At 42.4% G+C, this 25,155-nt stretch overlaps 2 protein-coding genes across 2 annotated transcripts in view; one reads left to right on the plus strand and one right to left on the minus strand.

Moving 5' to 3' along the window:
- Positions 1-3,441: 3,441 nt before the first annotated feature.
- Positions 3,442-17,997, plus strand: T265_07462 (hypothetical protein; the record flags this gene model as incomplete). The annotated part of the gene is made up of 2 exons (XM_009172991.1): positions 3,442-3,696; positions 17,848-17,997. 2 exons carry the CDS (start codon positions 3,442-3,444, stop codon positions 17,995-17,997), a joined length of 405 nt encoding a protein of 134 aa, XP_009171255.1.
- The window catches only part of T265_07463 (hypothetical protein), a gene marked incomplete at both ends in the record, with an annotated part of 82,130 nt that continues 74,381 nt past the window's right edge, over positions 17,407-25,155 (minus strand). Inside the window, 3 exons of the mRNA XM_009172992.1 lie at positions 17,407-17,975; positions 20,431-20,564; positions 21,100-21,220. Of these exons, the coding sequence (XP_009171256.1) occupies positions 17,852-17,975; positions 20,431-20,564; positions 21,100-21,220 (379 nt within the window). The remainder of the gene's footprint in view (positions 17,976-20,430; positions 20,565-21,099; positions 21,221-25,155) is intronic.

Here is a 25,155-nt window from a genome sequence, read left to right on the forward strand (position 1 = left end):
ATCGATCGGCTTGTCTGATCATCAGGTCCCGATGATTGAGTGATGGTAGCATGAGTACAACTGCGGCCAAAATTGCGAGTTTCAACCGTACCTTCAATTCTCTGAAAATTGGCTTCAAACATTATATCATTCCGACTTTGGAGGTCGAGAAATTTCAAGTCTAGTGAAACATAGGAAATTCGTTTCCAGGGAGCTGAAAATGAAACCTTACCAAAACTTTGGCCAATAGTGGTGAAAAAACTGATAAGTTAAAAGTCAGGGGAGACGGAACATAAATATTTAAGTCAACCAGCCAGACAGGGTGGTTACTGATGTGAACACTTTACTTATCCTAAAAGTCCACAAACGTTCAACTACAAACAGTGATTTACTTTTACTTTAATGATACGTTTTGGAGAACAAAATCGACAACAGCAGCTTTGATTTATTCACTAGCACAAATTAAATTCTACATAGAATCCATCAGTTGCATGCGAAGAATGTGAAACCTGAGGTGACATTAACATGCGACTCGGTTGTCTATTCCAATTATTCTTCAAAATTCTTCAGTGTCCGACTCATCTAAGTGAATCATCATTCCCAGTTCATTTATTACTCGTAACCCTCGCTTGATTTACATCTGGGTGTGACCAAATACATGTGTTCGAGTGACAATGATGAAACTTGACTACTTTGATGAGACTTTCTTTGGTGTTGAGCCTTCATGTTGATGGTATCGAATTTTCACTGATAAACAAAAACAAAATCGGTTCCGGCAGACTTTGTTGTCGTGTTTTCCAACCTAGCCCAAAGGACGCCTAATATATATTGTCAGACGTTTCTAGAGGCAGGGTAACTAACAAAGTGGAGAGTTTTTTTAGAGATACTGGAAGGCAACAAACTGTCAGAGCAGGATGGTGAGATGATTTTCTCTTTGGAGAACGTGATCCAATAAAGAAACTATTTGGAATCGACTGAATTTGTCTATTACTGTTTTAGTTATAATTCATTGTTCAGAACTAGCCTATTGTATCCCGTCTAATACAGTGAAACAGAAAAGAAGTCGACGTTTCACTAGCAGCTTACAGCCTAGGAATTGTTGCTTTATATGGTAATCTATGAATATTTAAAGTGCAATTTCGCCTACTAAAAATCTTCGGAGGCTAGCAAATTGTTCCACATATTAAGGCCGTATATGAAGCAGAGGCAAGCAGAAGACAGAAACTTCAAAGGCTGCGTAATTCAACTGTCCAGTGAAAAGTGTAGACGCTTAGTCTCCAATGCTTGGAGAGGGCTAGACTCGACAACAATAAGTAGGCTTGGGTTGCATGTGCAACTTGCTGCACTCATTCTGATACGAATTAGTCCAGCTGTGTAGCGCCGTGTAAACGGCCGTGTTAACCCGTAGTTATATTGTAAAAGCTTTCTCCAAGAGCGAATTTACCCGTGGCAATATGCTGAGACGTCACACCGTTGATTTTCAGAGACCCGTTGCCCGAAAACTCTCGAGTGCCAGCGGAATACTTCTCCTTTAGAAGGGCTTAAAGACGGCTTGAGAACAAACAAAGTCAGAGAGTGGTAGTTCTTCCCGACTTCACTTAAGTACTACTCTGACTAAGGTACCGTCTTTGTGCTCGAAGTTTTGTGAACCACAAAATTGTTGCGAACGGTTAGATATCGAACTTCAAGTTGTAATCTTTCTGAACTCAAGGACTAACAATTGAATCTAATGGCGAACTGAAGTACCTAAATTTCATTGTTGTTTTCAATACGACCGACAACCGCTTCAAGATTGAACCTGGCTACATGGGTGGTATTTCAAAGTACTGCTTGGTACTCGAAAATACAGAACTACTGTTTCGTTTTGGCTTACTGGTAGAACTGATACCGTCATTTTTGCCAGGCGCATATATGTTGAAAATAGGATAGACAGAAGTGCATTCTCGTATCTATTGAGAAAGGCAATACTTCAACTCTCTGCCCGTCTTTGGTCATTCCATGATGAAGTCCCTACCAGTCCAAATCCTTGTACTACCAGCAAGTCAATCTGTTCCATGATACCTCATCAATGTGATTTTCTCATAATCCACGTAGATGATATAGTTATTTGCCTTGAATTTTTAGCAACAAGCAACAAGAAGAAATATTGCTATTAATATTCACACAGACACTAAAATTTGTTGATTTTCTCGCTCGAATTTCTTCAGTTTTCAGTAGTGTTCCGCTGGTTAAACAACCAGTTTTATCCTCAGTTGTATAACCAGTCCAAAGCATGAACCTGTTCTGAGACTAAATGAATTACTGTATCGGCACAGTTTTATTGTGAAGCTTTGAGTCACCGGTGATGTGTGAATAGAAAACTATGGTGCATTATTGGAATATTTGCCCCGTCCATCGCTCCAGGATGTCTTTATGGCAGTGGTAGAAAGGGATTTAAAACTTACAACATCACTCCCGATGAAACATTTGAGTACAGGATGTCTTTATGGCAGTGGTAGAAAGGAATTTAAAACTTACAACATCACTAGGGTGTAACTGCATGCACTCCTGATGAAACATTTGAGTAGTATCTGGTCACAATAGTATACAGCATCCGCTTTACATCTGATGGTGCGTTAATCCAGAACTCAGAGAACGAACTCTGTGAAAATTGGGTTTTCAATTTGCTTCCGATGGCATATAATTGCTTTGCTCTCAAAGAAAGTCCTAAGGGTGCTTACCCTTTCACCAATACCTGAACAGGGCAGCTTTTGTAGCCCGCAGAAAGGCAGATCTTGATCAGCTGCCGCGCCATTCAAGTAGTCTTGCTTTCGTATGTGTTTTGCTACGATAGGCAAATACAGCATAGACGTTATAGCACGAACACTTGAAATAGGTTAAAGATAGTTTTTGTTACTTTGTTTCAGTGAACTTGCTGGTGAACACCGGTGAAAAGATGAATAATTATAAGGCCTTCAAAACAATGTATGGGCTTACTTCCCTCCTTCCAAAACTGCACGATTACAAGGAAAATAGCACAGATAAGTGGCATTACAAAGGGTGCACCTGGTTTGCAGGAACATGCAATGCTAGCTAGTATACTCCAACTGATTTGTAGTAGTATTCATGGCAGGAAGAATCAGAGTGATTTCAAGCATCATCTGGGAGTTGAAAGCCAACGGTGTACAGCTGCCACTGGGCGCCTGAGTTCTTTGTTAGTCTGTTATGTCTCTGGTTTAACCGAAAAATTTGGAGGCTATCTGATTACTAGCCGAAGTCGATTTGTCGGCCCCAGAAGGTTAATGGGAATCTCATTTGTCAAGCGTACAGGCTGCACAGTTTGAACTGCATGGAAATTTTGACTTTGTAAAAGCGGACAGCTAATTTTTGTAACTGATGGCATGCCGTTCCGAGTAGTCAATGGCACTTAAAAAATTACAAATGTCCGCTTATCTTAACCAGTAATCTGCACTCCGGTTCCTCATGCCACTCTCTATGCCCTGTGTATTGTACGACAGCTATTCTATTGGTCCTCACCAAACTGCCTGCACTTTGGACATCTCGAGAAGCGATCGGAAATCACTGGGTTTCTTGCTTGCCCTAACGATATTTGGATACCTGATTCCAGTTGGTTCTGCGATTTTGTCGTTACATGTCGCATGGTCTACTGTGGTGACCAGCAGCGACCGCGAAAAATGCGCAGCTGGAAAACTTGATGTCACATTGATGGAGTTTTTGGTAAGTTACCTGTTAGGAAAATCCTCCATCATAAAGAGTTGGTCATGTTGTTGACATGATACGCAAAGCCTTTACAATTGGTCTTCTGATTCATTCATTTATCTCACCTTTACATCTCCACATAATCTTTTCTAGCAAATGATTACCTAACTCTGCATATACGGTATTCGGTTTGTTCATTGAGTCGGGCAGTTTGATTGCAAACTTTTCATCAGCCATTGAGGTGCGTTGTTGGGGTGTAGAGTGGAGCGTATTGATGGCTAAATAGTTGTGCGTTGAGTAGTGGCGCATATGTGGTAATATACGTGCTACTAGCTGGAGACTGACGTTTGATCACGACTGATTGTTCAGTTGGATATTTTCATTGGTTTATCTGTTGCCCTGTGTTTTGATTGGTTGGCGACTACGTGATCTTTGATCGCCTGTGTTCTTTTTTGGCTTTTGATTTCTGACTTCAGACAAGTCTCTCTGTTTGTTAATCCCATAATCGGCAATGTTTGAGTCTTCAAGTTTGTCCTTTGCACGTAATGGTGCGTAGTTAGGTTCTAGTTCAATACGCCGTTTTATCGAATCGGTCATGGAATACCGTGCTTACACAAGTCATCTCCCACGTCTTGTGTCCCCGTGTGCTAAGATTTCAACGTCTTCCAGACTGTATCTGTGAATGGTCTTTGTGAATGGATATCAAGCATACGGTGTTGTCTCCTGATAGTTGCGTTGTTTTCTTTTATTCGTGCGCAAATCTTCCAGTTTGCCCAACGTAGAACCTGTCGCAGTTGATTCCATAGATCATATTGTTCCTCTTGGTTTCGTCTTGGTTGTTCTTCGGTCTTTAACTCGCTCATGATGCGGGGACTCATTGACTGATCTGTTAATAAATTGTTACGAGTCATTTTAGTGCTAAAATTCTAGGTGAGACACACACGTGAAACACAACTGTGCTCAGTATCGTTCATCAGCTAAGCCTAAAATGAGACACTTAATTTCCGCTCGGTTTCCAAGATTTTTTGTAGAAACTAGGTTGTATTGAGAACAATCTTCATGCAAACCATGCCCACATACTAAGGAGCATCACCGTTTTGGTCTTCAGTTTTCCCCGAGTTCGAATCCCTCAGACTGTTTTTCAGTCAGCTGTATTTCGACGTCCCTCAGTTCCAAACAGCCCACCGCAGGTTTTTCTGCAAACATTTGCCGACGACTGAACAGTACGTGTCGGGTTTCGTTGCGGTATCTTGGATGCTAAAATGAATCGGGAACGGAAAGAATTGTATTAGGAAGGAGTTGGGTTGCGGTAAGATCATTACACTTGCCTATGGGACATGGGCAGGAAAGTCCATTGCCCACAACAACAAAATGTCGAGTGGGAAATAGACATGGTTTGCGAAGACAGATACACTTCGAACCGTCCTGTTAATTACTCATGGTTTACCCGCTATGACTCCGTCGTATCATAAAACCCAAGCATTTTGCTCAGCTTTCTGGCCATTCCTTTCGTACGTAACATTTTCGCGAGTGTGTCCACACGTACGCATCTGCGCCTGGTAGATCCGATGGCTTCTCATCAACCTTATGAGTATTGTGTCGTCGTCAATCTATTGAATCTCATGCTATCTGAATTATGAGGCCGCCCTCGGACTAGCATAAAATCTATGGATTTAGCTTGGACCTGGTGGAGTTTCTTGAAAAAAAATTAGTTTTCAAGTGAATATTTTTTCGTAAACCACTCTCACTTAGTAAAAATGTCTATTTTACTGTCGTAAAGAACGCACATGCAAGAGGACCAAACATCTTCAATAAGCGACGCTCTCCAAAATTTCTGTTGGTTTATTATCCTGGTTAATTATCCGGAAATTATCCTCTATTATTGCCCTCCGTCCTTGTAGACCTAGAACCAATCAGTAGTGTAAGGGTGCGCACAAATTCAGGCCTTGACAATGTGCTATCCAAAATTATCTATTTACTGGCATGTCAATGCAGTTACATATATTACCCCCACGTTGGATCTGGGCTACTAAGGATCTATCTGAATAAACATTCGTCGTCTTACATTTTCCGGTGTAAAGAATAAGTCAGTTACGTCGTATAAGTGCGCAGTCGAAGAAGTCACAAATGTAGTTCCTTGAGAGCTGCTTATTTTTCCTTCTCGATCAGTCGGACAAGCATGAATTACTGGGCGGCTTGGTTGGCAATTTTTGGGACAAACCGACTGCTGAAACGAAAATGATGACGCACTCCCACGAATAATGTGCATCCTTTGGAAAGGGTTGTGATGGGTGTCATTGTATTATGGAATAGAGCAAAGCAGTCGACTTGATAACACAATGATTTTGAAAGCAGAGAATCATTAGTGAACCTCCTAGTTTGTTAAAGAAAGTTGCTCTATAGCTACAGACTCCAAGCACTGCAAACCAATAGTTACAGAAGGATTTTGGAGTTTTTAACTCCTCTAGCTTGACAGCCAACTCCACCAAGTCAACCGTCTCGAAGTGAATCGGAGTGTGTGGTAAGTTGATGGAGTCAACTGCTCCAATTTTCAGAGTTTGTTCACCTCGTTTTTCTTCTATATGCAAAAGGTTTTCTGTGCTTCCGAGAATCCACTAAGGATGTTCAGATGGAATGTCTGTGTACGAAAAAATTCCGTTTTATTGCAGTATAACTAAACGAGTTGGCCGTTTCGGTGAGTTAGACTAATTGTCCTCATTGTACCCGTGAGCTGGGGCGTCCTCTAATTCGCATATAAACACACACCAGTGACCGTATTTTACACTATTCAGGTTCAGCTGGTTCAGTCTCTGTGGTTTGTGACGAGGAAAGAAGAATCCCCGAACCCAAAAAACAAACTTACAGAACGTAATCGGGTGAGTTGACTGATTGCAAATAGAAATCCTCTCGCCCTGTAAGTCAACCCTCTGGTATGAGCTTCAGATTTTTTCATTAAGAACGTGGTACACACAGGACGGAATGCAGTGACACTTAAAGTTAAGCTATGGTTGCACGTCACATCGGTCGTACGACATTAATTCAGTGCGCCTGAAAGGTATTCAAGTGTTGCTGGTGAGTAGGAAATGTTTACCAGACGGTTATACTAGGTAGAACAAAACAACAAGACTCTTGCTATCTAAACCAGGTGATGAAGCGTACCTGGGAAAGCCAAAAACAAATCATGTATCTGTTGGGTCAGTATCTTGCTGCTCTGTACTAACAATAAGTTACTAGTGATGGGAAGTCATACTGGATAAAACGGAGAGACTGAGAATGTACGCCTCATCTCAGTCGATTTGTCCGAGTAGCGGAAATAGTAGCATGATGATGTCGATTTTACAACCACCAAATTTCCCTGACCAGTAGCACTGAGAACAATTGCGATCTCGTCTCAGATTAGGCTACTTTTGCGCAGCGACCATAAGTGTTTCAATGTTCACTCAAAAGGAGAGCTGATAAGTGTAACTGCTAGCTAATTACAGGATGCTCTTCGTGGAGTTGCTCCAGTAGTAGATTGCAGCGTTGGTGCGGTGTGATAACAAGGTCGTACAGCATTAGACGATCACCCACATGTGTCACACCTTCTTTGCAAAAAATCTCACCTGTCTACGTCGGACGGATGTCATTTCAGCTGCTATAATCTGGGTAAAGCTCCCATTCCGTTGTCCACATATACGTTTGGGCGCACCGCGTAGTCATATCGAGGTCGTGAGTGCATATGATAGTGATTCGGATGACTCACCGCAGGTGTATCGGGCTGTATCTGCCAACGAGGTATTTGATGACATTTTCAGATGATTGCTTGGCAACGGTTTGTCTATGAAGGATACAAATTGGCATGTTGATTGAGAAATAGTGAACGAATGTGGTAATGTCTTCAAGATGACTTATCAGAAGACCCGTTCAGGTGAAGCTTTTGTACGTTATAATGTCAACAAAATGACAAGGCTGTTGTAAGGTCTGCATTTCCTCTGTAATTGGCAAGCTTGACAGTAAAACTTTATCCTGAATCTTCAGCAGACCTACACTCATCAAGCTAATAATTTCAGCCTTAGCTGGTAGTTGGACCACTTTTAAATCATGTGGTTCGAAGGAACCGGACGATCTCGACCGAAGAACTTCGAGAGCCGGGAAGCTCAGAAAAGTAAAACATCCTTCTCACGAGAATGGTCGGTGCGACTTTCATTCGGTTGATCTAAAATCCATCAAACTCATGGCAACGACATCGCAACGTTGAATCTTCTGTGCACCTATCATGGCGTACTTGACATTTCCTATTAACATAGCCGTTGAGCCATGACACCAGATACTGCTCAGCGTGACAGTAAGTGTTCCACGAATGTGCTCGCATTTTCAGTCAGTCATCGACAGAAAGTCTTGCACGTCGTCATTCATCTAAGCAAGTTGAATAGAAGAGTGAAACGGTACGACCTGTGAGTGTAGCTGATTCTGTTGCTTTGATTACATAAATTCTTCTCTTGCGGAATTGTTCTGAACAGCGATGTTTCGAATACTGCTCTATAGTTATCTTGATTAGTCAGTTAAATTATCCTTTGTAATAAGCTACTCAGTAGTAGGGTGTTTCGATAAATTGAATGACAATGATAGCCAGCGAATCCTTTAATTTCCGAATTTTAGCTAGCTGGCCACATTCTGGTTTTCACCTGTTTCACTTGGCTGCCAATGGGTGTACTGGCAACATGTGTTATGATATTTCAAAATCCCAATTGGAGCCGGTGGATATACTACATCCCGCAGTTACTGGCCAAAGTGGGTTCTGCATTGGCACCTCTGGCCTACTCAAGCACTCTACGCGGTTATGTTTGAACAGGAGTGCAAATGAATTGACTGCGTGCTTATCCAAAACTGTCGGTTTCCGGTGTGTCCCAAAGTACCATTTTGTTCTCCCGTAGTTTAGTCCTGTATGTACCGTCACCTGTATGTGTACACTGTTGTTTCCTAAACTGAACGCTTCTGGTTTGGAAGTCTGGTTCACAGGTGGAGAAAGCGAGCAACGTGAAAAACGCCAGTTTTACTGAAGCATTGAATCTGGTATGAATGTAAAACAATTAAGGGGAAGTCATTATTTTACACGCTACTTTTGAGTAGATAGGGTAACGCGTTTCATGCGTGAAAGGATGGCTTTGGTGTTAAATCACAAAAATGACTTTTTGTCATCCGACGTACAAGTTTGTACCCCGCGTCTGAAATGACTAGGACCAGATGCGTATTTTCACTATTGTGTCGGTAAATAAAAAGTTCCTACCAGGGATCAGTTTTCATGGGAAAACCAGATCACTGTTTTTTCTACCCAGCAACAGTGGACTGTACTCAGTTGAGTTCTTTTTGAAAAACTTTCATTCATTGGGGTGCTAGATAATTTTCCGCCTTGTAGACTGAACGATAGTACAGACAACAATGTTAGGTTAGCGCCCGGTTAAATCCACTTAGAGGAAGGCACCGTCGTTGCTTCTTAAGATGCGTGAATTTTAGTGCTCAGAGGATTATGAGGATGAATCATTCTACTATGGTTCGCTGGTAGTAAGCAGCGATTGGTTCTTCCCCAAAACCAACTTATCAGATATCAACAGCAAGAAAGTTCACACAAGTTGAAAAAGCTGCACATTGTCTCCTCACGTGCTTTCAGGCTCAGATAAAAGTCCCTTGTCTCCTAGAGACGGATTTTTTCTGATTCACCCTCCTGGATATCACGTGAGAATTACTCTTTTTTTTAAATATTCAGATATTCAAATTAACTCGCTTTTGGAATAGTACTAATGATTACTGTGGCTAGATAAAAGTCCCTTGACTCCTAGAGACGGATTTTTTCTGAGTCACCCTCCTGGATATCATGTGAGAATTACTCTTTTTTTCAAATATTCAGATATTCAAATTAACTCGATTTTGGAATAGTACTAATGATTACTGTGGCATCGATTTGCGTCCTCAATCCAATTTGTACCAGCTAAAGCGCAATGTTGATCCAAAAATGAACCTTTGGTGCATCACTTTTACAACTTCAAGAAGTTGAGTTGCATGCTGGATCGTCTACCAGGTTGACACGCTCTACCACTCCCATTGTGATACACAATATGCTTTTATATAACATCGTATATTACAGACATAGTTCCTTGTAAATCTGTTCCTCTTACTTGTTCGCGCCGTTAAAATGAGTCATTTACTTGCTGCTGGGCTTCCTTGAAAACGATCAGTATGTGACACCCAAGCGGAAGGGGCAAGCTGTTCCCAAGCAAGATAATAAGTCCGTAACTATCCGCCGCTGAAGAGTACGTAAACTTCTCAAATTGAGTGAACGCCTTGATTATTTGAGCATCAGTGCACTTTGTTCAAGAGCTTTAGCGTGACTAACCTACTTGCCGGCAGAGAATTTCTGCGGTAAGTGCGACCTGAAAAGGCTCTATCTTTGGACGGGCACCCAACGGCAGACTCGCTCAATGGATCTGCTGATAAAAATCAGACGTTCATGGAAATCAAAGTTAGGAAGGCGGTTGATTTCTAATAATAGTCCTCGCCTGCGCTTCCGAATAAACCGGTAAGTTTGTACTAACTCCTCATTTTCACACCTACTTGCCGGCAGAGAATTTGTGCGGTAAGTGCGACCTGAAAAGGCTCTATTGCAGTGATGAAAACTTTTGTTTTCACACAGTAGTTCATTACTTTGTACAGGATAGTGATAAGAATATGGATAATAAGGATGACAATAACCGTAATAATAATAATAATAATAATAATAAGGATAGTTAACATGCAGTGGTGTGGACCGCGGATGAACGAGGCGAATTTACAAACTTTTGGACAGCACCCGTTTTGCCACTTTGTCCATTTGACAGAGAAAAAAACTGTAATGTGATAGAAGACGAAAGCTAGACGTAAAAACTGTCAAAACAAGGTCAAACCAAGGTAGCAACATATAATTGTGCGGAGCGACAGACTGAACACGTAACTTGTGGGGCCATACACCAACCGCAATCTGCCGCGACAATTTTTGTCCCTGTCATTTACTTGTTTGTTAGGTTTTACTCAATTAGGACTTAATTTTTCGTTATGGTATTGGGTAGTAAACGCTTTGGGTAGATGCATTACGGCGCACAGCAACCATTTTACCATTTCGACCACACTTATTGGGCTTTATGCAATTCAGCACGCTCATCCTTGGAACCGGTGAGCCGATGGTTGCATGCATACAAAATGTAATTGGTTATTTTCCCATATTTTGCTCTCATACCCACGTGCATCCTAACTGATAAGACCGAAATAGGCTGAACCGTTTCTTATAGTGCAACACGCAAGCAGTGACAACACGACCGCCATTATTGAACGACTAACTCGACTTTCGGTAGATAAAAAGCGTTAACTTAAAGCCGAGAGAAGAAGTATCAACTGATTCAACAGCCGACGAACTTCAGTGGTCACTTCCCTTCCAATCTAGGAGCCTTCACCAACTCTAAACCTTTGAATTTTCTTGGCTGCATACCCTGTGGTTTGGAACTTCTGCGCCAGTTGGGGGCTTCACATTCTGAACATAAAAACCCAAGAAAATACTCTCAGAACCATAATCTGACCAAATTCCAACTCCTGGGACATACAACAGCATGCCTACCATCTGAATCGCCCGGATTACGACCAACGTAATTGAGTGGTAAGGGATTGCGTGGATAGAGTTAAAAGGGTCACATTGGAGGGTTGTGGCGCTAGCGGTGAAGCCGGTGTTACTTACGTGCCATTTAGACGAAAATTCGTTGCTACCTGCCAACCAAAACATCCGGCATCCTTTGTGCAGCATATTCAGTTCAAGAATATCATAAACGAGAGATTCAGTTGAGTTTCCCGTGACGACGGGGGACATAGTTCTCATGTAACCATCTTGATTGCTATTCACGGTCATGTGGTCTTCTCATGTAACCGATCATCTTGATTGCTATTCACGGTCATGTGGTTTGAGATGAATTCAGATCGATTTGTTTGATGAAAAAATTCCGGCAAACGCGGTACTGAAGCAGACATTGTCAACTACAGGGTCAATGATGTGACCTCGTGAATGAATTTTTCACGTGAAAAAATTCAAAATCTGCGAATATTACCCGGGGAATCACGAGGGCAAAGTCTTGTTCGTTTGGCACATGTGATTTTGAACTGATCTGCTGATCAACCTATCATTGGAGAAAAATGGAATACAGTTAGGGTGGAGAAGACCCAAAAATGTATGCTTCCCCTTTGTTACTACAGAGTAGTCGTATTACTAGGACTCTGTGAAAAAGGACGAATAAATATTCCATAAACGAACGAAATGTTTCCCGGAATTACGATGTCGGGCCGGGCCTACTGTTTGCCCGCATCACTTATGCTCGCAATCATACTTTTCGCCGGATCCTCTTCGGGTGAGATGAAGATCACTGCTGAAGGTGATGATCAACCAGTAAAAATGTGTGGAATGACACTTGTGCGAAACCTAAAAATTCGTTGTGGATCCCGCGGTATCTATACGAGTCGAATGCAGAATATTCGATCGAAAAGATTTGGTGGGAGAGACCGAGGTGAGTGATTTTTGGCGGAACTGCTAGCCGCATTTGGTTTCCCCACATGAATTGGATGGGTTCCAGATTTGAAACTGCATTCGATCAGCCTAGAGTGAAGTCAACACAGTACATTCACACTTCACATCGCTAGCCCTGGGAACTCCAAGTATGATTTTTGAATGACATAAAAGAGTGGTCATATTTTCAGTCAGTTAAAAAATTTGCGAAACTCATTGCGAGAAGCCTGATGAAGGATTGGTGGATTTATTTCCGGGTCATATTCCGATTTTTACCCGAAATTCTCGCCATATAAGGCAAGCGATTCGCCAGGTTATTGGTTGTTGGTCACGTGGTTGTTGATCTGTTCGCTGAGCTTGGCAAATGGCTTGCAAACGTTTCGTCACCATACGAGGGGACATCATCAGTGCACAGTTGTGTGGGTACTTCCTTCCTTGCCTGCGTGGTTTATATAGCATCCGAAGGCTATCTATATATGCTATATATGCTAATATATATGCTACATATCTATGCTATACAAACGCACGTGGGCAAGGAAGAAGTACCCACCCAACTGCGCACTGATGATGTCTCCTCGTATGGTGACGAAACGTTTGCAAGCCAGTTGCCAAGCTCGGCGAACAGATCAACAGCCACCTGATCAACAACCAGTAAACTCACTCGAGCTACCAATATTTTGACACATTACCAATTTGCCAGGTTGACCAACTCACTCGCTGAACCTGGCGACGGTCTCGTGCCAAGAGTGAAACCTTGCCAAGCGACAAGTCCACCAGTTGTTTATCAAACATTCCCTGAGACGGTCCTAAATATCTAGCCATGAGTTTCCATTACTCAAGAGTTTTTGTGCAACACGTCAGTTGAAGCTGTAACATGTAGAAAAAAGCCAGAAAACACCATAGAGTTTCTGATTTGAAGAACATGCTCCTAACTAGCCACAGATAGTGCTTATGATGGCCTTCTCCTTTTTCTTGTGTTGTGATACATACCCACCTTTGCAGCGCATGTGTTTTAGCCATTTATAACGTCTGAATTGCTCTCGAGTAGGATCTTTGCAAGGGCTACTCCTGACTTGACGGTGAGTGGGATTTCCCTGCAATATTTTTACATAGTCAGAGATACACGTAACGAAACGGTAAAATGTTCAACTATTACCTGGGAAGCCAGGAGCACGAATCCGTCTACAGACTCTTGGGATGCGTAATTCTGACGATACCTAGAATGGATGTTACTGCTCTACGGGGCTTCTTAATCTTTCGTCACCAATAGCCTCACTTACAGCATAAAATTTCGACTGAAATATAGATTATGGAAATTCCTAACAAAACGGTTGTGAGTATATGTTTACTTAGTGCGCCTGAAATTCACCTAGACAGACCACGTTAGTTTAAACGGAAAAACAATAGGCGGATTCAATTCGCAGACAATAGGTGGCACGGACTATTACACGCCAAATGAAGTCAATCCTTGGACTTGTCTACACTTTAGCGCAGTTACATGCTGCTTGAACTGAAGTTAGGCAACACTCATTTTCACCAGAAAGGTTAGTACAGAAAGTAAGGCATACGGCCCCATTGTTGGCATAGACCTGCCGAACGTGTAATCGATCGCATCTGAGACCGAATCTTGCACTCCCAATTTTCAGACTGCGTTCAAACTGTCAAAACACTCAATCCGCAAAATACAGTTTTCATCCCCGTTTTATTAATACCTGCCGGTGATGGCAAGATCGATGGCTAATTTTTTCTCGCGCTTAACCTATCGAAGGAACGAAAGGAATGAATAATGGGAAAACGCGTTATTCACTTATATAAAAGTTTTCACCTTGATAAGAACCACATAGAAATTTTTTAAGGATATGAGTGGAACTACAGGATGAAAGGGAATCTTTTGATATCCTCACCATGTGTGAGCCTTTCTACATAGACTTGATTGCGTTATAGTTTCATAGCAAGATGTCACCTGCCTTCTATCTTTCTTTCAGTTTCGAATCCCATATGGTACCAAGGAATACACCAAAGCAGTCTGTGCGATATTTATTTAATATACCAACCGCACACCGTAGTTACTCAATGTTGTTGTCGAGGATGTACGCAAAGTTATTTGGAACAGCTGTGTAATCCCAACACAGTGGCACAGTAACCTTACCGCGAAATGAAAGGTGTTCAGCAGTGAAAATCCAGGCTTCATATGTGATAACTAAAACGGATATTTTCTCGTTCCTGTTTGCAATATACACTTTTTTAGAACCTCGTGCTGAGTGTCATTAGCTGTGGGTAAAAGTATAAGTGTAAATTTTAGTTGCTTTGATTTACAAATCCCTCGTATGTAGTGACGACGATCATATCTACCGTGAAATAATTTACTTCCATTCAATAAAACCTCCAGTGGACCCCATCCACCTGTGTTCATATCATGCGCCCCATGTAACAGTCCGAGCTACATCACAGAAAAATCTAAGACAATCGAAAGGATACCCGGAGATCAGTATGGAAGTAATGCCCGACAAGTTTAGATATAGATTATTAAATTCACCTATCATGGCTTACACAGACTTGTGCCCCGTACACCCATGTTCGTAAACCTTGGTACACACCACCAAGCCATGTTGCGGGAAACGGAAATGAGGTTGAGTTCAAGCTGTTCTCAAAGCTGTGCTAAACCGTCATTTTAGAGAGGTTTGGTGAACAATCGGTGTTTACCAAACCTCTTTGAAACGATAACTACTCAAATGGTCCCACTGACTGCGAACTTACCTTAAAGAATCCTGTGGAACTTATTTAAATGACAATCCAGTATGAGGCAAAAGCCCACACATTACGCGTACATCTCACCCACATAAACAGCGGAACAAGTGAAGTACAGTTAATCTGGAGGGCCTCCGTGTTTTCACGAAAAAAAAAACAGTGCGCACAATCCAAACGTCGCGGTGTGCAACACGCGAATATGGCAAAGTCGGCTGGTGCCAAGCCCCTTTACATTGTAGAGCGGCCGTGCCCACGTGCCTCCATGAGTTCAAGATAGAGGTCAGCTAACCGCAAAAAGCTTACCGTGGCGAGGTCCGCCGATAATCAGTCGAGCGACCAGTGTTGTCTGCCTTGTATGACAGTCACACGGCGGGATAGTGATCGACTGTCACGCCCACAAGACACAATTGACATGATCCATGCTTCTGTGAGAGCCCTGAGGAAAATCGATGAGGACCCTAACCCTAACCGGGAATGGAAGAAGCGCATGCCTCAGGAACGCCTACTTAAGTGAGCCGGTTTTCCTTAGCATATGGTGACCAAGTACAGATGGCGGTACAGGATGGGTAGTGAGTTTAGTGTGTGAACAAGACTGTCTGTTTTTTTCCAGTACAACCAGTGATGAGGTGGGGCCAGTAGAGTCGTTACGCGACGAACATAAGGCTAAGTTGACAAAATAATCTGGCGTCAAATTTATTGAATCATTTTTTACGATAACGTGGACTTTGGGTAATGATCAGTGTCCAAATAATATTCCGGGTGGCCTTACCATGGGAGCACTAGCTGTAGCTTCAAAGAATTCCATAGGTGGTGGAGATCAGTCCACTTTACATTTTTGGGTTTCAAACCTGAAGCGTACACACATCTGAATTGAGTGCACCGAATCTCTCCCGTATGTTATTTCCGGTATATGCCCTAATTATTGGAAAACTTCATATGTAGAAACATCGTCGGTGGAGGCACGTGGCCTAGAAAGCAACACAGACTGTAAACAAGCCGCCTAGAGCAGCAACCGAGTCTGCCTGGAGGAGTCTGTTCAACGGACTAACCGATACAGATAACAACACAGAGCAGATCGCAAGCGGACCAATGAAATTAAGCTAAAGCTGTCCACCAAACAGTCAAATTGAGGTATGACTTTTTAAAAACGGCATAATCGCAAACAAGTAAGGATGAAGTACCCACCCAACCTCGTGACTGATGACGTTCTCAGAGATAACTTAGATGCATATTTAAGAATACGACCAAACATCCGACCCAATTGTCACGACTGTTGCAAAAAATCCAATCTAACCGAGTGTACCCTGTTGAGGTGGTCTGATGGAAGACAATCAACCGCCGCTTGTTTCAATCTCTGCAAGCCACGTTTCCTGATGCAACCAACCCTTCGCCGAACTTAAGCCTTAAAGCTAACATGTCAGCCCTCTTCCAGAATATGGTTATGTATCCCTTCTCCTACTTTTGTTTAGCGGAGTAGGTTGGGCGCACGACGCTGCAACTTGCTGAGAGAATATGTGAGCGTCCGTCTTACCGGGTCCTCAGTAGACCCGATGAGGCAAAAGCTTGCTCGCGTCACACAAGGGACACCGATCACATCACTGTAAACGAGTCACTTTGTGTTATCTACTGAGTAACTCCCAGGACAGGACAGAGTCCAAAAATTGTCACCTTGGCGCGCACAGAACTTTCATCTAAAGTTGATGCAATTCTTGGGAATGTCACTAGCGAGCCCAAATGCCGCTACCAATTGATAAGCTCAAACAGAATGTGAAAAAAATGAGACGAAATTCTGATAAAGCAGCGTTGGACAGTTCTTGAAACGGCTTGTAAAACTGAGGAGATCCCAAATGCCTCAAAACAAAACACTTGAACGCACCCATCGATCAGAAGTTTGTCGATCCTACCCATAACAGGTCCACATTGAGTCGGTTTTACTAGTCAATGCGTCTTTAGATTATTCGGCCGAAAGATTGAAGTAGTTCTTTCAACCAGATCGATCGATCGATTGAAAAATAGTGGCATTTGGGATATAAGAAACGTGGCTTGAAGGCGCGTTGTTCAATACTACGGGTAACTGGAAGGAAAGTACGCGTTTTTTTCCATTTCTTTTCGATTCAATTAGAGAAGCAATGATGTAGTGTTTCACTTTAACCCCTTCAACGCAGACAAGGACGCCGTTATCCTATTTTATAGTCACAAAACTAGGTAAATTAACAAATAAGTAGGCCTGCTACTATTTAGTGAGAACTTTGTGCAACCGACTAAAAGTCTACGTACAGACATACTACAGTAACTATATCGGTCTAATATGGTGGAAATTACAACCCACGGGATAAAAGCGAACGACAGTATTTTCCTAAGATGTAATCAAGCGTCAAAAACAAACCCGACTTACTGAGAAGAAGCGAAAAATTGACTTTTTAATGGGAATTTTTTAATGGAATCCGTAAACAATGCATCGAAGTTTCCCCACTGTGGCATAAGCAACTCAGGTTCAACCACATTAAACGGACCGTACAATGACGTAAGACAACGGTTGCATCTAAACTGGTCCAGGAATGGTCTGGGGAAACACGTGTAACAGATAAAATAGAATGTGCAAACGATAACCTCCAAAATAAGGAAATCTTTGTTAAAGCTTTCCCAAAATGATAGTAAGATTAGTGGAAAATAACGAGGTCACAGCATGGTTTGGATAGATGGATGTTTTGGTGGCTAACTATTGAAAGTAACCTGAACGGCTGCCTGGTACACAGCGATTATGCTCATACGAGTGTGTTCAGAGAAAAGTCAAGTCAGTGTAAATTATTAAAACAACAGAAAGACCACGAGTTGGCCAGCTTCCATGTAAACGGTGCACACCTCAGGTAGTCAGCGAGCAACAAAAGGTTCCGGAAATTCCTGGGCCAGCGAAGCTTCGAGGGCAAGATGGACCACGAGATCTGATCCATCCTCACGAACTGAAGCCCCGAGTGTATCGGTTCTACCATCCAGACTGCAAAGATAAGAAGTCGTAGATTATTCAAATTAGAGTAAATGTAGCTTAGTCGCCCTTGATGATGACGATGACTATAGTGATGGTGGTGTCCATGCTACCCGAAGAAAGCACGAGGGCTGTAATGCTGACAGGCCTAGAAAGGGTAGCCGAAACGCCGAAGGTGGGGTCGAAATGCGCATTTTCCTATCAGCACTTTGGCGCTTCTTTCTATAAAAACAATGACATTTTGACTAAAGAGATGAAACGAAGCACAACAGTCGTATGCCAAATAATTCACTGAGGTGTTACTGGGTGGCGTATGGATCGGCCTAGGTCAAGTCCGACACACTGCAGATACAAGGAATCGAATCTGTGGTAGACAGGCGAGAACACTGCCTGAGTTGACAAGCTGACTATCCGATGTACGAATCAACATGGCGTCTTCTCAGTTAACGTGCATTTGCGCTTGCAGTGACGGAATCGACATAGTCCTTTGTACTTCACACGATACAGATATTCTACAGCATTAGTTGCAGCAAAACGTCTAGCTTTTGACGTAAAAGCGTTGTTGGGCTCAAAGAGCAGGTTACTAAATTTTAGGTCAGTTGATGAAGCTTCTAGCTCGGACTAGAATCGTTCCAGCTAGTCGGGCATTATAATATCGCCTCATTCCTATGCAGAATCGTTCAGTCGGGCATTATAATATCGCCTCATTCCTATGCTGAACAAAAGCCGTGTAAATAAAACTGCTGGAACCAGTGGCTGTATTTTGTGTCTAACCTCCATTTCCATAGGTTTTGGCTCTATTTCATGGCTCTTCACATCAGTACTCCGAGGACGTGTAACATTGAATTTGCTTTACTCATCACTCCTGGTTTTTACGTGGTTCCAAGTATTAATGTCTTCTGGATCTTGTGATCTGTTTCAAGCTGACTGACTGCTACATAGACAGTTGTCACTCATATACAGTTGGGTGGTAGTAGTCATTTGAACAAGACGTTAGCCGAATTAGATGGGAACAAGCAAGCCCACCAGAATATCTTTCATTCTGCACGTTTGTTTCAAATTTGTTACAGAAATTCGATGTTTGGGCAGACTCATTAGGAGCTAGTTGCTTTATCTTTGAAGTGGAAATTTCCCCAACAAAGAAAAGTAGTTCTCGTTGTCATCAAGAGGAGGCTGTAGGGGTTTTTAGCTCTTTCGGTTGAACCATGCTCAATAACAACACCGATTAGCACTACATACGCAGACACTAAGGGCACGAAGATCGTGCAAGTCGCCCGCGATGAACGTACACAAGGTTCGTTCGGTGCATCGGCTGTTGTCAGGTACAGCCGAACTGAACGGCATACTTACGGGTGATTTCGTACGCAATGAACTGCCCAGTAATATGGCTACCAAGTTTTATAGAGGCCAAAAAATTATCTAGTCCAAATAGCTGAATTATTGGGGCTGCAGGATTCGAGTATTTGGAAATGACTGCGAAACACATCAAGAGCAGAAACAGAGATGCAACAGCCTCATTCTTACAGACTATTTTGAACACTGTTTTATAAAAGGTAATTAAGGATTCAACCATCTATGCTTAAGAATTTGGCCAAAATGTATGAAGTTTGATAGACACATTTCACATAAAATGATTGTTTTCTCTCTCAAATAGTGCGCATTGCAGTCATATACTTGGAGGAAAACCGGAGCAAATTTAGATACAGAGAGGCTTGCTAGCTGGATTCATTCAGATCCGTAATCTTGACACAATAGACTAGTTGAGAACCACGATTCACAACCCAATTAGGCTGGATTACTTCAATAATGCGGTTCACCTGATTATGGAATGCGATATCGAAGAAATGGTATGATGCATGGCTATAATTTATGAGCATCGATTTGGAAAATCATGAATCATCTGATTTACAGTCACTCATATGGACAAGAACTGGGGGTTGGCAAATTTAGTGGATCACGCTGTCAAAGCTGGTATGACGTAGTCGGACAAGGTCACAGGTGGGAGTAGGCTTAAGATACCAGCCCTTGGAATCTAATTTCCACACACACGAAAACTAAACGGTGATGGCTAAAGTATGCAGTAACTTAGGTAAATCTGCTGCAGAAAGTATCGCCTATCTGACAGTAGGGACGATACAATACTCGGTTCACTGCTATTCCTAGACAGCAACAGTACGGGACATTCGTGATGTCGACTCATCTTGTTATGCGTGATAGTCGATGTGAAGTACGCAATTCAGTTAACCCAGATCCGGGTGAGGACGGTTCCTATAACAGGTTGACCTGGATAGAGATAGTGTGAAGGGGTTGATATTCCCATGAACTCTCTGCCAACTGGTGGGGAATTTGTCTTCTGTGAAATAAATTGCTGATGTTGCTGCTACAAGTTCAGGAAACGGTCTAGTCAGATTGGACAACAACAACGGATTGAGCAGAGATGCAAAAAACACAGAAAGATTACACATACCTATAGAGAAAGGGGGACAACTGAGAGAAATCCGTGAGTTGCCGAACAGCGAGTATGTGAAGGCAGCCTTGGACGGGTTGCGTTAAGGAACCATCAAATTTATCCCGTTGGAGTGGCTTGTTGACCTCCAAATGCTAAAAGAGAGCAAATGGAAGTGCAGTAATAAGGTTTCATAGATTTTCAATCAGGAGTCCCGCCTGCAAGATTAGACCAATTTCTTAGCAGGCCGAGAAACATCCTACTGAGAAAGATGAGGAGCATGCGATCTACAAATACTAATAAGGATTCGCATTCGTGACCCTTGACATAGGGGGTGAATATTACTATTCAATTATGAGCGAATAAAATATACAAAAGATGAGTCAGGAAAGGTCTGACAATGAGTTAATACCTGCGCAGTGAAGTGGGGACACAGTTTCAGTTAACAATTGCAATATATCGCAAGGCAACCACATCCACACCGACAGCTTGAGGGTGGAGTATTTGCCTCTCACACCAACAGTTTCAAGAAAATGGGATTAGTGAGCTGTGAAATGATGATTGCCACAAACCAGGGTGAGGGTCATTGAATGGCTCCTGTATCTTCAATATACATAAAAGTGACTTCACACACATGCTGAAACCATAGGAACAGCAGGTAGTAACAACCTGAGGTATAGACATGCTTACCCTTAGAGATTCCGTCACAGAGACGATCAGGGGAATAAAGTGAGCACGCTGGACAGCTGCTTCATTCTCTTGTTCGTGTTGTCTGTATTCACCGGTTTCGTTCACAAAAATCCACTGATAACTGCAATGTAGAAGAAAACATCAAGGGTGGAAAGATGAAAAACAAACTTGGCGCGTAAAGCTTTAAACGCTCAAGCTTGTCTGATATCGCCACATGTCGACGAAAATGCTCTTTGAAAGTGTAAAAACGCCGTACCTATTTTGTTATTGGGATAAGCGAAACGCAACGAAAGAAAATAATAAGATCTCAGCATAAAATTCCACAGACCGCGCGCCGCTATTCAACCCAAAAACACACTATTATGGATCAAACCTGTGAATTAGGATCAAAAAGGCTTCATGACTGTAACAAGTTTTTACGCTGATTTACCTCACTTTCCGTAACCAGGTCCGGCAATAAAACATAATAACTTACAACGGATCAGATCTGTGGACTCACTGTACATCTTACTCAGGGAACGAACTACAAGTCTGCTCTGCTGAATTAGAACTCGAATTTATTGCGAGTTCACTCCAAAACTGTTGCAAATTTAGTCACATCTCCAACCACTGACATTCACGCACTTTCTTAGAACTATTTAAAAAATATTAGTTTGCTGCCCTCATAATCACAACCAAATGAGACAAGGAGTAGCATTTGTGGACTACTGGCAACACGTACTCCACTCCACAGACTTGTCACAGATTGCCACTTCAAGTGCGCATGTGATGTGAAGAATTTTTGACGGTTGAGCGTTTCTTCTTGATTTAGCGTGTCAATGGAGTGTAGCCAGTAGTTCAATGGAATTGACAAGTTTTCAGTAGTCAAAACTGCTTTCTAAGCAGCAAAGTGGTTTTTACAAAACATTATGTGTGGTCTTTTTGTGTTAGGAGGTCTATTTGACACATGAGAAACGATACCGGAATCGAACGCAGTGATCAACACTTTCACTCAGTGTGACGAGTTATTTAAGATGAAATTGAGGCGTAGTGCTAGACTGACAATCCATGAGTTTCTGAAAACTCGAGAGGAAGTTATCCGAACAAGATTAAACGATAGAGTATCCTGTACAGGTTCGTACGAAATGCTTTCACTCGTGACAGATGAGAACATCTTATTGAGTGGATTTAGGAAACGAACAAGAGACAGTCTTCAATGTGCGAAGATATTCTTCATTCATGGACTGGACACTAAGAATCGCCTGTACTGCTCACAATACGACTTCAGATTTGTCCTATAGACATCCTAGTTACGATCCAAAAAAGCTCGTGCTGTTTAGAATGTACAGAGATTATACTACAAAACCTCGACGACTAACTAAAAACTATTGCTTGCAGCCAACCAACTGAGGGTTATAGGTACACGTTTGTTTGAATAGTGATAGATAGGCTCCCCAACCCTGAGGCTTGGAATAGTGAAATACGTATAAGACTAAAGCATTTCCCCATAGAAGGAACAAATACACATTCTAAATAGTCCCTAAACTGTACTTCTTTCCTCGGGTTGTTCTCGACTTTCTGAGAAACTGTTGTATGATCCATTTGTGTCTTCATTAATGACGCGACTTCCGAGTGGTGAAACCTAACCGGTCTGAGACACGTCGCGGTTACAGCTGATCAACTTCGATGAGGTAGCTGAAGTTGCGGAGCTAGACCATATTTATTAAGCAAGGACAGTGACACTTCCTCACTACTCTTCTCTGAGGATCATTTAGTGTACCAAGCACCTGATAAAACCACATTAGCCTGCAAACGAGTGTATTCCGCGAATACCTGAAACCCTTAATCCAAATATGACCAAAATTTATAAATCTCACTTTCGTTATCCCTATTTTCATAAATATTTATACTCTGTTGTAAATCTGTAAATCTGCTGTAAATACTATGCTGAAAATCACCTCGATGTAAACGCTACAATGAACCTAAACCAACGGATTACCACAGAACGGATGCGACAACTAAACGAGAACCGCTACAACAGATTGAAAATATTCTTTCTTCGGAGCATGGCGGTGTCTATCTCTTCAAATCTATCTGTCTATCTCTTCAAATCAGTTTGTTCACTTCACTGTTTTCACATACACTTTCAGGACTTTGGTAGCCGACGACTTGACTTTCAGCTATCCACATCTGAAGTAGACGATCAAAACTCATTATCTTCTGATCCGCTAGAAGACGCTAAAACCAACGCTGGCTACAAAATCTCACAATCGATTAACCGCATCATCGATCACTTCTGGAACTACTTGACCTTGCTAGATAACGGTTCCAACGGTATGCATGATTTCACGAGTTAATTGTACCCTACATGGGAGAGACAGGCTAAAATATTCCTACAAAAAGTTGAAAGTAACATGAGAAACAGTATGGGATTGGATAGGTAGCATGTTCACTGAGTATTTGAAGCCCTATAGGCTAGACTGTGGCGCCACTCAGGACGATAAACTGATCTATCAAATGTTTCATCGTATAAACTGTATACTAATGTAAAAACGATCAAAGTATTGTCATTTGATCAGATTCGCATCGACACTGACGGAATCCTCATGGTCTAACTAACTGGAGATTTTCTGATCATGAGTTCCTACTAGAAACTAAAAAGGTTTCCAGTGGAAACCTGAGGTTGCGATCCCATGGTGATCGTCCCAACAAGGAACCGTAGCACGGTCTGATGCCGCCCCATAAGGATCGTCTTCCTCGAACATGTCTATGTTGTATAGACCACAGTAACTGCCTACGTTGCATCCCATTTTGTGCACACCCAGGATGACAATATCAATATAGCAACGGCTTGTGTTACGACCATGTACACAAACTGGCTCGTTTAAAATTTGTCGTCTACCGTTTTGGGATTAATTTCACTACATGATCTCCAAAATATAACGGGCGTTCTTTTACACACAAACAAGAATGTCGCAGGAGAATGCATGCGCGGATGCATTCGACACTGGATGGAATTTGAGGTCAGAGGTGTAATATTTGTGGCTAGCAGTAGAGAATACGGTGGAGTATATCCTAATGAGATGATGACCTGACTTGACTGTGAGGCATTGGCCAACTTCGAATAACCTACCATTGGCCAACTACCCGAAGGAAGCATAAGGGCTGAGACAGCCAGCTTCTCCAAGCCTGGACAAGAGTATTCGAGATGCCGGGGTTGAGTTCGAACTACAGACGCTCCGGCCAATAACTTCGCGCCTTAGCAACTGAGCTATCTCGAACCAGCAACTCAACGACATGCGGATTGAACGAAATGGAATTTGGAGTCATAATGTACACCTGATTCGGAAAGCGATAACCTAGATCACGGTTGTATTTGGCACTTATACAACTTATGCCGATTCAATCAATTGATTTATCAGCTGTAAACCATGTACCATAGGCACGTTGGTTCCAGCTGCTGAAGTTTCGATCACCAGAAAGCCGGAGAGTGTGGGACATACAGCCAAGTCTTGGAGGTGATGGCATGTTCAGTTAGTCCGGGTAGTTAGTCTGGGTGGCTACGCACTTTACTCCACTTCCGTTAAACATCCAAGAGATCTTCGTCATCCACTCTATGACTGTCTTGTGGTAGGTGGCCTCCAAATAACTAGATATGGGCGTTTAAGTTGGAAGTTGGAACTGTCCAGGAATAGACGACAATATGCACACAGCTTAAGCAGTTGCTCTCCATTATCCGACTCCAATTCTGCTACCTAATTATGCTTCTTCCGGACTTGAGCATTCACATCACCCACCAGGTTTACCATATCCGTCCTTCTTTCTGACCAAATCAGTCGTGACAGATCTTGTCAAAACCCGTCTCCCTCAGTCTCAGAACTACGGTGTATCGGGGCGTATGCTGATACTGGGATTCAGTCCAGCAAAGCGCTTTTAGCCTTGGGACTGAGTTCAACTCCCACACCATAGATAGCACGAGCCACTGCTTTAGGATCACCGGATACCCAGAAAGTGAAATGTGGAACATCTGGACTTGTCCAAAACGGCTTGAGGAGCACGACCGAAGAGCGGGGGTCT

The sequence above is a fragment of the Opisthorchis viverrini genome (assembly GCF_000715545.1).
Source record: "Opisthorchis viverrini unplaced genomic scaffold opera_v5_179, whole genome shotgun sequence".
Lineage (NCBI taxonomy): Eukaryota > Metazoa > Platyhelminthes > Trematoda > Opisthorchiida > Opisthorchiidae > Opisthorchis > Opisthorchis viverrini.